The 16,240-nt window shown below is 32.2% G+C and overlaps 2 protein-coding genes across 3 annotated transcripts; both read right to left on the minus strand.

Annotated features, from left to right (window-relative positions):
* Window positions 1-200: 200 nt before the first annotated feature.
* Window positions 201-4,263, minus strand: LOC100805667 (WAT1-related protein At4g15540). Of its 2 annotated transcripts, XM_006586133.4 has the most exons (7): window positions 3,936-4,263; window positions 3,767-3,832; window positions 3,535-3,648; window positions 1,878-2,121; window positions 1,439-1,597; window positions 1,113-1,264; window positions 201-597 (listed from the first exon to the last, which is right to left on the minus strand). In XM_006586133.4, exons 1-7 carry the CDS (start codon window positions 4,130-4,132, stop codon window positions 426-428), a joined length of 1,104 nt encoding a protein of 367 aa, XP_006586196.1. In that variant the 5' UTR covers window positions 4,133-4,263; the 3' UTR covers window positions 201-425. The 2 variants fall into 2 exon arrangements, with proteins under 2 accessions (XP_006586196.1, XP_006586197.1); XM_006586134.4 differs by lacking the exon at window positions 1,439-1,597 and having other exon boundaries at window positions 3,936-4,183.
* Window positions 4,264-10,779: 6,516 nt separating this feature from the next.
* LOC100806733 (SNF2 domain-containing protein CLASSY 3) lies at window positions 10,780-15,405 on the minus strand. The gene is made up of 3 exons (XM_006586135.4): window positions 13,795-15,405; window positions 13,373-13,510; window positions 10,780-12,998 (listed from the first exon to the last, which is right to left on the minus strand). Exons 1-3 carry the CDS (start codon window positions 15,157-15,159, stop codon window positions 11,055-11,057), a joined length of 3,447 nt encoding a protein of 1,148 aa, XP_006586198.1. The 5' UTR covers window positions 15,160-15,405; the 3' UTR covers window positions 10,780-11,054.
* Between the last annotated feature and the right edge of the window lie 835 nt (window positions 15,406-16,240).

Genomic DNA, 16,240 nt, shown 5'->3' on the forward strand with positions numbered 1-16,240 from the left:
GTGAAACAAAGGTCTGGTCTTTAGCCTGGTTCATCCAAATAAATAAGAATAAAAACATGCTATTCCCATTTGCTTCCACGCCTTTCAATTTTGTTGAAGTTTGAAGTTATTTGAGCTTTAGTTTTTTATAAGAAAAAGTTTAGGTGAATTTTCACCAAAATCAAAGGATAGACCTGACATATATTAAGACTTAATGAATATTTACAAAAATATTTTTCCTTTCCATGAATTTGTCTCTTATCAAATATCTTGAGTTCATTTAGTTTTTCCTTGAACCTTTTAACCTTCGCCTTGTAATCCGTTCGATAGATACTTAGATAAGGATCAAGATGTTTGATATGCATTAGATTCTCACTCTAATCAGAAATAGAAAATGTCACAATGCTTTGTTTTTTTTTGGAATTTCAAATAAAATTACAATATAGTTAAATATTTTGGTTATCTTCATCTTTCACTTTGTAGCTCTGCAACAAAGGACTCTTAGTATTTGAAGGAGGACGTATATCATCAAAGTCCACTACAGTCAATTCTTCTTCTTTTGCTTTCCCCCATAAGACAGCATAAAACCCAAATGAGAGTATCACTGCTCCAACAACGCTACAACGTTTGAAACAAGAAACGTATATATGTCAAAAAGTGCATTACAAAAAAAGAAACAACTATTTGTGTTCTGTAATACTTTCAATTTTGACTTAATTATCAATTTGATCCCTTTATTTATTTATAATGTTCAATTAAGTTCTCGTATTTTTTGAAAATTTTAATCAAGTTTTTTATTTTTAAAATGTCTCAGTGTGGTCCTTTAATGTTTCAATATGATCCTTTATTTTTTATTTTTTTTAAATATCTGTGTGATACTTTCTGCCAGAACTTGCAACATAACATTATCACTTGTCAGCCTCAATTAAACGAAAAGAATCACATTGAAACATTTTTATTTTAAAAAAAGAACAACATTGAAGTATTTTTAAAAAAATAAAGAACGATTAGACTTTTTAGAAATAAAAAATGGACTAGCAGTCAGAAAAAAATGGATTGAATTGATAATTAAGCCTTTAATTTTTTGAGAATTAAAACTGAAAAACAACAAAGAAAGAGAAAGAAGTCCATACGTTCCAAAATATAATGCATCACCGAGGAATATAACACTCAAAGCAGCGGCAACGACTATCGACAAAGGCTTAAAGATTGATATATAAACTGGGCCTTTAAGATGGAGGCCCCATGTGTGAACCAAACTACTTAGGCCCGTGGAAAAGAAACCCTGCAAGAAGTATTAGTTGCAGAATTTAGTTTAAATATTTCATTTCCATGACTTGTTTATCTATATACTCTCTAGTCCTTTGTATAAGAAACAAGTTTTAGTGTATTTCATACTAAAATTTGTTTCTGATAAAAAGATGAGAGGAAATGTTAAATTTGCTAGCGTACTTCTCACCGAATATATAATGGCGATCAATGTTATATCACAATTTATCTTCCAAGAGCTCAGATTGGCTTCTAATAGCAAGCAAATTGGTGTAGATATGAGAGTCCCAGTCAAGTTGTATAAGAAGACCACAATAAACTCTGCTGGGTATTGTTTCATAATATTGGTCTGATTCCAAGCAACAAAAATCGTATTTTAGTAGTATTTTTACTCTTCAGCTATTATTTTTTTATTTGAAAAAAAAAATGGTTTTAGTTTTTATTTTTATAACTTTATTTCTTCTTTTAGAACTACAACAATGTTATACTTTATTTCTTATTTTCCTAAGATTTATAATGAAAATAGTGAAATTAAGATTTTAGTTATTTTCATTATTTTCTATATAAATCTTTAGAAACAGAAAATAAAATGAAAACTAAATTCTTTTTCAAGTGAGTTTAATTAATACCTGAACAATGTACCAGATTGGAACCAAAAGAAACTCAATGGCAAGTAGAGATCCACCAAGAACCCAGTTTGTTTGAGATGTAGAATCCATTGGAGAATCAGTTGTTGGTGAAGGTTGTGGAGAAGAAGTTGATAAGATTATGGGCCCTTTATAAAGAACAACTATGAGTGCACCTGATATGGATACTAACGAACCCAAGATTTTGGCCATAGTGCTTGGGCTTCTCAAAGCTACCTTTTCCATTCTTTATACAAAGGACCAAAGCACATGGTTTAGACTTTAGAATAAAAACTGAACCTTCTTAAAAAAAAAAAAAAAAAAAAAACTGAGCGAGTGACTAGAATGAATCAAAATAGTAATAATAATGAAAATAAGATGATAATTTATAAATGGTTAAAATATGATTTGTTCCTCCAATTTTATCTCATTTTAAAATAGAAATATTTAGTCTTTCAACTTTAAAAATCTATAATTTTCAGACAAATATATAGTGATTTAATAGAAATATAGTACTTCAAATGACGTACGAATTTGCATCGGTCAATGCTTCTTTAATTACATAAAAAAAACTGAGTGAAAGTTGTTTATAGAATTCTTAGATTTAAAATTAAATCGCATAAAAAAATTGAAATTCAATTATTATACAATTTCATTATTGAAGCAATTAATGTGACAATTTTTATGAGAATTGTTGTTGATATAAATAACATTTTTAACCGTTATGAATAGTTGTTAGACAATTGGAGAGCATTTTTTAAAGGTTAAAATATTTTTTTTAGTTTATGCAAAATTTTCAATATGTATTTTGTTCCCATAAAATTGAAATATATCATTTTGTTAGTATGTTTTATGTATATAATTTATATAAAAAAGTAATGCACATATGTTTAAATGTTCGAATCTTATTCCAGGCAAAAAATAACATTTCAATTTTTTGAGTATAAAAAACTTTGATTGCAAGAAAGAATTTTGAATATTTCTATAGTGATGAGTATGGAAAGTATATTTTAGCTTATTTTAATTCTTAGATCTCAAATCACATTCAAAGACCAAAAAAAAATAGTTAAACTACATCATTATAGTTACTACTTATCAGTTACACCATTAGAGATCTTCTAATTAGATTAATTTTTATTTGTATTATAAATTTTAACAATGATTTGTACTTATAGGAGTGAGATAAGAAAAAAAAACTAATATAGGTGATGTAATTAAAAATAAAAGGCAAAAAATGAGTCCATATAAATTCTTATAAAATATTATTATGGAAAAATAACATTTCTCAAAGAAATATCTTGTTGTTGACCAAAAAAAAAAAAAATCTTGTCAGTGGGCCTAAACTGATTGCAATCAACAATGTTCCTTTTATTTATTCTTGCTTACCTAATTTGAATTTGAATATACGATGAAGTGAAAAGGACATCCAATAAAAGTATATTTATTCATCCGATTCACCGCCATCCAATAAAAGTAAAAAACTTAAAGTCCTTAATATTAATATCCTTGAAATATATGAATCTTGGATAATCCCAAAGCAAATGAGTGTAATGTTGAAAATCACAAAATTAATTGACTTGTAAAAACTGTGTTCAAGCAAGATATATATTTTGGCAGATAATTTCCAAGATTGAAGGAAGAGAGTTAGGTAGATATTCACCTGAAAATGATTGCTAGTATGAAGGTGAAAGCCGGTATAAGGTTGCTAAGAGCAGAAGCAAGAGTGGGCGAAGTGTATTTAAGTCCTTTATATCCACAAAGCTGCGCTGTAAGTCTGCCTCACTCACTCAATGCAATAACAAAAATTAACATCAATATTTATTCATAACTTGATTTTATTTTTCACAAGAAATGATTCTGAAAAAGTAAGAAAAAATTGCACTATTTTGTACCCAATTACTCCAAGGAGGAAAATTCTGAAGATGAGAGACAGATTGAGTGGAGGAAGCCCCCTTGACCTGCATAAATGCACAACTAACATAAAGGAAATGATTTGAATTATAGGAGGTAACCATGATCTCTCAGGAACAAAAATTAAGGACTTCAAATGTAATAAAACACCATCGAAAGACGAAGGGCAGAGGCAAAAGGAGGAAAAGGGTGGAGACTGCAAATGAATAAGCGATGAAGGCATAGTAACTTAAACCCTTCTCAGTTGCTGCTTTGAATAGAACGTTGACACCAACGTTGGTGCACTCAACAGCAACCATTGCGGTGAATGGAAGCACTTCCTTCTCACAATACCTCCCTCCTGCCATCTCTCTCTTCCCTGCCTACCTCTTCAGTAAAAATGATTTCTTAACAAACATTTATTGGTAAATGAGTACTTTATACTTGTAATGTGATAAAAAAAAATAAATAAATAAAAAGCCTCTGTCTTTTTGTCCAGTATTCGATTTGGGGATCTTCTTGGTAATAACTTTATACACATCCATCATTAGCATTTTTTAATGGGCCATTATTAATCACATGGGCCATTAATCATTGATCACTAAAAATAAAAAATAAATAAATATATATATATATATATATATATATATATATATATATAAATTTTTATTGACCATTAAGATTTTCCTAAGTTTTTATTATAAAATATTGATTAAATTACTCATTTGATTCTTAGTTTCACGATTTTTATCTTTTTGATTCTTATAATTTGAAAATATTTTTTTTAGTCTCTATAGTTTTGAAAGTAATTTTTTTAGTCCTTATAATTTGTATTTTAATTCTCTTTTAGTCCCTATAGTTTAAAAGTGATATTTTTAATCTTTATACTTTATATTTTAATTCTCTTTTAATCTTTACCATCAAAATATGAGTAATATTATCAATTACAGTTAACTACAAAAATATTAACAAGTAATTCGTAACTAATTTATCGTAAGATAATTTGTAATAAAAAATAATTGATAATTTATAACTAATTTGTAGCTAATTATTTTTATATATTTTTTATAGTAAGGATTAAAAGGTAATTAAAATACAAATTATAAGGACTAAAAATATCACTTTCAAACTATAGGGACTAAGAGAGCATTAAAATACAAACTATAAAGATTAGAAAAAATAATTTTAAACTGCAAAGACTAAAAGAGAATTAAAATGTAAACTATAGATACTAAAAAAATTACTTTCAAACTATAAGAACTAAAAAGATTATCATGAAATTATAAGAACCAATTGAAGAATTTAACCTAAAATATTTCAATGTCTGTTCAGTTTTTATGGTTGCTTGTAAGTTGGTTAAAGTTTGCTTATGCAAAAAAAAATAATAAAAAAATAACAACTTATAGTTGCAGGCTATGATGTCTACTTTTAGCTTAGTCATAATTGGCTGTTTATTTTATCCAATTAGGAACTTGTTAGTTTTTCTATTTTAGTTCTTGTTGTAATAATAGTTCAAAGTGTGGGAAGAAAAACTGAGTTACAAACCTGAAATACATTATATCAGTTTTTCTCCTCTTTTGCTCTCTTCTTTATACGTTTCTATTTTTTGCTGTTCTTATGTTCTGTTCTGTTATTTTCTAAAAGTTTTTAATTGTTGGTGCCACATTTTTTTTAACAGAGTGTGTTATAATTTGGTGGTGTCATCTCTATATTTTGCTTTAGAATTCCGTGTAGTTTGGCTTAATGAGAGCATCTGTGCTTTATTTTCCAGTTTGCAGTTTCAATAATATTCTTGTAATGTTGTAAAACAAAGGGCTGGCCTTTAGCCAGGTCGATCCAATAAAAAAGAATAAAGATGTTATTTCAATTTGCATACACACCTTTCAATTTTGTTTAAAGTTGAAGTTATTTGAGCTATTGTTTAAAAAATTAATGTTATTCTTTTATAGTACTTGGTCCTAATTGAAATGGATAAAGATGTTTCTTTAGATGTTTGAACTTCATGCTCCAAGAAAATAGTAATTTCATCCTTAGAGAATGAGGCACTAGGATGTTGCTGAAGAAGGGAAAAGGAACATGTTCGGAAAATTTGTAATCTAATGGCTGATTATTCTTCCAAATTCTCTTTACTTGTGATGCAATGAGCCTAAGATAAATGACTTTCTCAATTTTCCATACCATTGGTTCTAGGTTGGTGTTGGTTCTAATAAGTTAGTAGTAAATCTAACTTGATTGTCAAATGAGCTAATAATATTGTAATAGTTGATGCATAAGTATTCTTAAGTGCCATTTGATCTCATAGCGATGATGCTTTAAAAGCACAAAATTTCCTTGTTACTTCAATTTTCTATCTTCAATATGAAAAACTTCATATTTTCGTTGGTTAAAAAAAAAGTCTTGGTGGAAATTACTGCAAGTATGATAAGTTGGCTTCATTTCCTTGCAAATAATAGTTAAACTATAAGATCAAGGTCTTTGTGAACTGTGATACTTGTTAACGCTGAAGCAAAGCTAATGTTAAGTGTTCTTTCATTCTGCAGAACGATGAGTTTTGTAATGAATTTGAAGAAAAATAGGTCAGGTTCTCTGTTTAATTGGTTCAAATAGAATAATAAGACTTCATCCTCTTTAAGAACAATGTCTAGAAATTGAGTGAAGTTTTGTTTTGAATAGAATGGAGTTAAACTTGGATATTTTATGTTCTGCATAATTATAAGGTTGAATATAGATGCACTGGTTCGAGTTTGTACTAATTTGGTCAAGATATAACATAAAGGAAAAAGTGTCAAGACTTGATGTAAGTTTTCCATTTGAGTTAGAATTGCTCATTCTTGTGTTTTGCCTTCTAATGTGAATCATGCATGGGGTGTATTTTACAGTGGGCTATCTTTTCAAGTATCAACAAAGAAAGGAGTCCAAGAAAGACTAGTTGAACCTCTAGTGAGTCATGTTAAGTCTTATGAAGGTGGAATTGAGAGTGATGCCCATATAATTGTTTGTTGAGATCCACCAATTTTATTGGAATTGGACACAATTACATGCTTAGAGTGATAAAATTGCAATATGTTAGTAGCTGAGTAGCATTTTTTCATGGCCAAAAGCATTACATTATGTGTGGAAAGTCCTCTTGATTAACATGCATGCACTAGAATGTTAAGATCATTTATTGATTTAAAATAAATAATTTAAAACAATCAATAAAATTAAATTAACTAGCCCGGCACAAACGTGTATGAACAATAAAAGGTCTCCCCATCTATGGTTGTATGGTTTTGTGACATCTCCACTTCACTACCCCGGTATTCTTCCATGTGTCAAATGTGGCCAAGACATCCATACCCTCAAAACTCCACCAAGCTTTGTGGACCCACCACTTTAGTCATTTTTATTTGTTAATTGTTACCACCCAAATGTTTCAACAACCATAAGAGTCAGTGCACAACCCGAATTGCATGAGCATGATCAGTGCAAGACCCAAAGCACATAACTCATGTTCACCTAAAATTCGCATACTCCTCATGACACAGTCTCGAGCTTCCTAATCAGGTTTGGTCATGTTGTTTACATGTAGATGTTTCTTTTCATTTGTATCTCTTGCATCATTCATTTATCATATCATCCTTATGTTTAATTATATGCCATTTATTTTTCTGGTAGTTTTTTTTAAAGGATACTATTTATTGTAGTTTCTTCTCATTGTTGCTGCTTCTCAGCTTTGCAACAGAGGCTTTGTACATGTATGGTAGTTACGCCGCTTGCTGTTGAGTATCTTTTATACTCGATACAACTGTATGTTTCCTTTATTCATGACAAAATATTTGGTATATATTTATTTTCTTACATAATGTGAATTTGAATTATACTGACATTTATATTTTTGTTCTTGACCCCTCTTACTTAAATCATGGTCATTACCGCCACCCCAACCCCAACTTAAGAGCTACTGCATGCAGATCAGAACCTAAATTTAACATTGTACCTTCAACCACACCAACAAAATAAACAAGTTCCTAATGACTTAACGCGAGCTGTCCCTACACTTGAAGAAATCACCTTCCCCTGTCTCTCAAACATAGACTGTACGAATACATACAATAAAGATGTTTCAAACTTTAAATGTATATTTCTCTTTGTATTTAACCATACAAATTTTATTTTTTCTTCAATTAACAATTGCTTGGCAATCCGACTACCTAATTTTACATATGCACACAACAAAATTTATCACCTCATCTTACTTTCCTCACCATTTTTTGTATCCAATGTTTTCACCATTCGGGTGTCTTATGTGATCGGTGTTGATCGTCATCACATGTTTGTAAAACAACCCCAAAAAATCATAAACCCAAAATCACAAAGGAAGAGATCAAAGTAAGACCTATCTGTCTTCCCTCTAATTGCTGTACCATGTAAAGACACTGAGGGAAAACACAGAATTCAAGTAGGTCTGCACACAAAGTTGGTGGGAGAAGATCACCCAAGTTGCATGCAATAACGGATAACGCTAATTGATATGTACACGAAGTCTGGCGGTGCATACCAAATGTTTGGACGAAAATGACTGAGGGAGACAATAGTTTGATCTCGGGGCAAGATTGGGGCAGAGGAAGAGTGCGAGGGAAGTGTTTGATGAAATGCCTTGGAAGACTAGCTGTATGATGAACCAGGACTTGCTTCTAAAGTCCTTCCACTGTGTAGCAACCATAGTCTGGGAATGGTCGTTGGACGTCACAACTATGCAGTTAGATATTTTTTCATATAGATTTATGTACATATTTATTTATTTCGAATGTGAGATGTGTCTAAATTAAACGTGACAATGAAAACCCAGTGTGGTTGTTGAAGCAGCACAAGGTGGTGAAGAAGAGGGGGAGATGTGATTAAACTAAACGTGACAACGATATAGCAGGGTGGAGAAGAGGGACAAACCTTACAACTCGATTTCTATTGGTTGGCTGACTATTACAATAGTTGTGTCTATGCTAGGCCCAAGTAGTAGAATCTATTGAACCCTTGACACACTAACCCATGATCTCTTGTTACATGACACTTCATTTATATAATACATGTTGGTTGCTAAGTGACACAAATATCTTGATTAGACCTTATCAAATCAACTTGTAAGTATGAAACAGACAACTTATAAAGAATCAAATTATATATCAACTGGCATGGGCTTACACAACATACAACTTATCAAGAATCAAACTAAAAAAGTATGAAACATATACTACTTGGCGTGTGATGCAATGCTTACCAATGAAAAAAACTTGAATATGAATAAAAAAACTTATCCATCTATTTTATTCATAATTATAAAAACAAGATTGAAGCTAAATAAAAGTAACAAAGAATAGGCTATTCACGTTTTTTTGTGGAAATTCTGGTACTAGAACATTTCTAATAATAATGCTACTGTTCTATATAGTTTTGGCAACATCTTCTAACTTAATATCATATTATAACTCATTGAAATGCTAAATTGTTACATCTGGCACCGTGGTTATTAAACTCTCGAGTTAACTCGCTAACTCTTACGAGTTTACAAGTTCACTTATCATCTGCGAGTTAGTAAATTCTTTTTTTAGTAGACTCTGAACAAATTTTATAAACTCTAAGTAAACTCGGTAGATCCCCGAGTTTAACACCAACTCAACGAGTTAGCAAGTTAAACAAATTAGACTAAAATAAAAGTCATTATTTTAGGTTTTTGTCTTTGTAACATTCATCATACCTTCATTTAGTGTATTATATCCTCAAATACAAAATTCTCACCTTTAATAATATCAAATCATTGTTCTCTAATAACTTCAAACTCTCGATGAGAATGATCTACCATTATTATATAACCTCTGCGAGTTATTATTTGATAGTGATGTATTATTACTAGACTTGGTTATTTAAATATTCTGAACATTATGATTTACTATTTTACTTTATTATATTGTTAAAATTTTTAATTAGTATGTTATTTATAAATATATTGTTATTATTTTTATATGAAATAGACTCTTATGAGTCTACTAGTCGAGTCTATGAAACTCACACGAGTCTACGCAAATTCTTAAATTTGATAATCTTGTCCGTCACTTTATTTATAAACAAAAATTAAATCAAAATTGTAATTTCAAGATTATTTATGCGCTAGCAATTGGCTAAATTATGAGCTACTCATGTCTCACAAATTTTTAAATTTGATCACATGCTATGTCATAACGATGGAAGTTTTCATAAAAAACAACTATTTATTTTGCTTGAATTTTTATGTATATTTCTCCCTTTATTTAACATCTATAAGAAATAAATTTCATTTTTCTGTCAAATACTTATGAACTTATCATAACACAAACATTATAAAGAATCAAATTACAAATCTGTAAGACATAGATTACTAACTTATTGTGTGATGTGACTCACCAACAATAAAATTGTATGAATCAAGCTAGTTAGTCTTATGTTTTGTGCAGGATTATAAACAAAGAAAACAAAGGAAATTAAACAAAAGTAACCCAAAAAAAAAGTTAATCGGCATACTAAAACATTTAAGTAATGCTTCACTTCTACATAATTTTGACAACATCATCTCACATAACATCCCAATATAATTCCTATTAGTTAACAATTATCGCATCCTTATCACTTTATTTATAAGCAAATAATTAAATCAAAAGTGTAATTTCATGAGTTTTTTTTTAGCGATCCCCAGTAGGCCAACCGTTGACTACTTTTATCACAGAAAGTTTTAAATTTGGTCACCCACTGTTTCACATCTATTAAAATTATACTAGTATTTTTTTAAATTTAGATATAACTTAAAAATAAACTAAAAAGGAAGATTAAAAAGATACTTTATTTATAAGAAATATATAATTTATTAAATATAATTCAGATTTAAAAATGTATAATTATTGTCACTTCGGGGGTATCCAATAAATAAATGTATAATTAATTTTTTCAATTTTCACTTCCTATAGAAGCTAATGGAATATGCTCCCACTAACAAAATGTGGCCATAAATTGGGTTTACAATTGCATTTACAAATTACAATGCTGACTGTCCAGAGTTGTTCCAACAGTTACCTGGCTTATACAGGCAAGTCTGAGAACAAGAAATAAAATTGTGAAACAAACATAGGGACACACGCATGATAAAAAAAAATGGAGCCAATAATGAACTTCAGCAATGAACCATTAGCAGTAGGTGTTGCTCACATCTTACTGTCAAATAACAAATATGATTCAATTATATATATATATATATATATATATAACTTTACAAAGTTCCACTAATCAAAGCATCAGGGGCCCAAAGTCTCCAAAATCTCTCTCCTTTGGTTGAACCAGAAGTTCACCAAACATATCCTTAAGTTTTTCGTGCTGAACCATGATATCAAGAACTGCATCCTCAAGCGCTGCTCCACAACTGTTAAGCTTATCACTTTTAGCATTTTTATTGGAGAAAACCAGTTCAGATAACCGGTCCTTTTCTGCTTGTTTACAAAATTTGATGCATTCAGGGGTGTCCTGTGCAAGAAGATGATAAGTGTAAACAACTTTTTTTTGTCCGAGTCTATATGCTCGACAAATAGCTTGTCTTTCCACCGAGGGATTCCAAACAACATCAAGAAGCACGACCCTTGAAGCTCCAATTAAGTTAATTCCTTCAGAAGATGCTTTTATAGATGCAAGCAACACCTTTGCTTTGCTATTTGTATCATTGAAACTATGAATGAGGGACTGTTTTTGCTTTTGGTCTAGCTTGCCATACATATACAACACTTCAGTCCCCACAGACCAATGAAAGGCTGACTCGAGTTGGTCCTTGATTAAGCATAAGGTATCAATAAATTGGCTGAAAACAAGGACTTTTTCGTTAACTGCATCACATAGTCTCACAAGCTCCAACAAAAAATTGGTTTTAACCCCTACATAAGGGTTCAATCTAAGCTTTTCCAACTGATCCTTGTCAAGAACAGATTCTTCTTTTTTTGACAGAGAGCAGTTTAGAAAAAGAGATGGATGGACTGATACCAACGCCAACTTATGTTCAAAGTTCAGTATGTTTTGAGAAGAATCAATGATGTCCAAAGTTTCTTGCTGCAGCCTGTCTGGCTTCAAAACCAGCACACAATCTCTCAACCCGGGAAGGTTCTTCTGAAGAATGCTACCTTTGTGAACATGAACAAAGGGATTCATCAGCGATTTCAGCTGCTTTATTTTCTCATCAGCTGAATTTCCAGAATAAATGGGTTCATAACTCGCATATTTTGAAGCTTTCCTTTCCTTCCTTAGTCTACTTTGGCAAAACTTCTTGAGTTCTTGCGGTATGCTGTCAGGAAAGGATGGCTTCATTAAGCACAAAATATTGTAGAGTTCCAGAAAATTGTTCTGGAAAGGAGTCCCTGAAAGAAGGACTCGCTTTTGAGATCTACTTTCTGAGAGAACCTTCCAAATATAGCTACGCTGATTCCGTGGTGTGTGCCCTTCATCAAGAATTAGCAAACCAGGATAGTCACGCAAAACCTTTCCCATTGCAGTTTCAATGTACTCCCTAGTCCTTGCACGTTTCTTCCCTTTTTTCATCTTTTTATTTTTCTTCTCTTTTTTCCCATCATCTTCGCACAACCCCCTGGCTAGCCTCTCATACAAATGGTAGCTGATTAATAGAATGCTCTTTTCCTTGTACCACGAACACAACTTCACCATTCGGATGGCATCCTTATTCTGCCTTTGATTGCCAGACAAGTCAACTTCATTAATGTCTTGCTCGTTTCCGGATAATTCAGCATTGTTCAAGTTATGAAAGGGAATTCCTAGGTTCCACTTCCTTAACTCATCTTCCCAAGTAAGCAATATGTTGGCAGGAGCAATGATAATAGGTAGACACTTTGGAAACAGTTGCAAATATGTCTGAAGAAACACCATGGTCAACTTTGTCTTTCCTGTTCCAGGAGCATGTGAAATAATGCACCCTCCCTCAGTATGCATGTCAACCCTCTTCAACTCAGCAAGGTCAATGGTTCCTGCCAAACTTGTCCAAATAAACTCAAACCCTTCTTGTTGATGAGGAAACAAGCTTTCTTTTATGTCAGGAATAAGATCCCAAACCGTGCCTTCATTGTGAGACCAAACTGCCTCCGAGTCATCAACAGAATCATTAAACAGAACCCCATCAAATTGTGAAGTTTTCCCTCCACCAGATAACGCCTCTCGACCAGATCTTTCATTATCCACCTGTGTTATGCACAAAGCCAACAAGGACACATACATCAGTACTTCATACCAACCTATTTCATTAAGCTTGACAATCGAGTCAGAACAAACATAAGTAGCAAAAAATTGTTTAAGCTCTATGGTTCTCACAGGAAGCAGTGTGCTTTGCTTTTTCAATAAGAAAACAATTAAACATTTAACAATAGTGAGCAACATAGCCGATAAAAAAAAAAGTGAGCAGCATAGTTCAATAGATAATAACACACATCATCCTTTATGCCTAAGTATGTGAAAAGATACTGGGATTAAAAATGGCAATAACAAAGTCTACTTAACATCCTAAAATTTAAGGAAAATAGTTTTCAAAACCATCATCAAATTCAGACCGTGCTTACAAATGGTGGCGTGATATATTTGATTTCAGTGTGAATCCAACCACACCATCTGCAGTATATCCCAATCTCCTCATTGAAAATAGTGTCGTGCTTGCACTGTGAGGCTGAATTTTCTTCATTTTCCCCTACTTTATCAATCTGCAGATTATAACATACAAAGTTGGTTAATAATTTCTCCTCTCTAATAACAATTTGTTTGAACATCTATCCATTCATGAAGAATTCAAAACCAGAGCTCAAATATTCAAAATCACATGCTACCACCCTACCACTGGCATTCTTCTTAAGCACTGTTTCACTCACATAAGCGTGTAAAAATACAAACTTAAAATTCAAGTGTTCTTATAATCTACTGACTTACTGAAACTATACTACATCTATATATTTTTCTTCAGTCATTCAGCTAGTAAAAAGAGATTTACCTGAGACCCAATTTCTTCAACTCGAAGGAGCATATCCATTTCACCCCACAAGTTATCTAACTCCTTCTCAAACTCTGATTTTTCAATGAGTTCTTTCTTCGTAAAGTTCCAATTCACAAGGACTGTCTCCCTAGAAGCTAGTGGCTGAGTCTGACCCTGATCAATATCATCATCCTTTTCTTCCAACTGATTTGAATCATCTTTAACAGAATCATTCTCGCCCCAAAAGCATTCAGTAAAAAACTTGAGGCATCGGTTTTTTGTTCTAGATGGCATCCTTAGGACTTCATACAGCTCATGTTTGTCGTCAGTTTCGTCATCCACCACCCTTACCTTCTCTGGCTTCTCACGTTTATTGCTGTTAAACTCATATTTATGTTCTCCTACCTTGCCGGCATCAACATTATCATTTTTCTCACTCATCTTGACCACAGCTGAATCTCCTGCCTTATTCTCCAATGACACATTTTGATGGTCTCTATCTCTTTTTTTCATATGTTCCAATGCTTCAGCTTCAGACTGCATAGAGTGATCTGAACTCTCCGAGTGATCACCAAAGGCATCGGCATTGACACTCTCCACCCTCTTTACTTTATGCTTCTGTGCTCCATGCCCTGGTTCCTCCTTATAAATCTCAGATTTATTAGAGGTTGCACTAGAACAATCAGCACCAATCCGTGGCTCTTCCTCCTCTACAAGCTCAATATCTTTCCTTTCACCTTTTCTTTTGTAAACTACACTACTTTCAGTTTCACTCTCCACCTTTCTCACCCTCTCTTTCACCATCTTTCTGCATCCACCCCTCTCACCATCATCATATGAAGAAGAATCACTGCTCGAGTAGTAATGACTCTCATTCCCATCATCATCAACCTGAAAATCTTCATCACTGGTCACAGCATTCTCACTCTCCGATAAACTAGACAAAAGAGAATCATATCCCTCATCATTTGAACCACTCTCAGCCACAGCATGCTTCTTCTCACCGCCACAACCTTTACCCTCCTCGCTCTTCCTTTCCTTTTCCTCTTCACCCAGAAACCTCTTCTTCTCAAAATCACTCAACCCCTCTTCACCATCATCATCTTCACTGTCACTGATTTTAATAGGGTCATCTGCACGCCCTCCCAAATTCTGAAAACCATGTTCAGATACCCTTTCCCGCTTCAAAGCACGAGCACCAGATGATGATGACGATGAAGAAGCACCAGGCCCAGGTTCAACTTTCACACTTGCACCTTCTTCATTATCTTCCAAGACAATCTCTTCATGGTAGTCATGCACCCTTTTCTTCTTCTCACCCATTATTAAACCACTTCCAACCACCCCTCCCCGCTTGCTACGCGTCCTGTCAGCAACATACATTTCAAACAACAAAGACAACAAAAGAATGTGACAAGTGATAAAGGGTGCGAAGGAGAAAAAGAAACTGAGACAATGCGTTGGAGAAAGAAGAAGAGGAAGAAGAAAACGTGGTCAGAAAGTAAACGAGAGAGAGAAGGTGAATTGAATTCTGACTTGTGAGTTAGAGTACCTAAACACGCACCAACCACAAAGGTGAATGAAATTATGATTTCTGCAGAACCTATTTGACATGTACCTAAATAAGTTCGAAAAGTCTTCATGATTTTGACACAAACTAGATTTTGGAAATCCAAGTACAAGAATACCAGTCTTCAAAATTATATTTTCAAAAATTGTTTTATACTTTGAGAATTGAAATCATTAATACTACATCTCTGCAAATTAATCAGTACAAGTCTCACTCCAGCTGACATGCTGATTTAGAAATAGATTATATTTATATATATTGAAAAGAAAAACATTGTGTTACTCCATGAAACAGACATGTACTTAATACCGATACTCGTGGGTACGTACGGCTAGGTACTCAAAATATTTATAAAAAAAATGAGTACTTAATTTGGATACATATTGGATTCGCAGGTCTCATGGCTAAAAATATTAGGTTTTTCATTAATTCTTTTTGGACATTTTCTCTTATTCACACTTCTTTGACAACACGTTGAGCCTACAGGACCTCATCTCTAATTGTCCCGACACCCAATAAGTATTTCAATTATTATTAACATTTTAGTTTATTGCTCATTAGAACTTGGACAATTTGTTGTATTATGATTTATCGTAGTGTCTTTAATCTTTTTTTATGTTATAAATTATGTTTATTTGTGTGTTTTTTATCATTTATAAAATGTAGTCATGTTTATATTAAATACTATTTTTAATATATGCATATTTTTTAAATTTTGTATTAACATACCCGTATCTTAGATTTTTGAAAAATCTCATATCTTTATCCGTATACTCAGTATCGGTGTCGTACCCGAATCCTCGCAACGTAGGTGTTACTCTTCAAACAAATTTAAGTTTTAGTAAACTTTAATTTGAAATCAATGGCCTTGACTTTTTTTTCTACACTATTAGA

The sequence above is a fragment of the Glycine max genome, chromosome 8 (assembly GCF_000004515.6).
Source record: "Glycine max cultivar Williams 82 chromosome 8, Glycine_max_v4.0, whole genome shotgun sequence".
Lineage (NCBI taxonomy): Eukaryota > Viridiplantae > Streptophyta > Magnoliopsida > Fabales > Fabaceae > Glycine > Glycine max.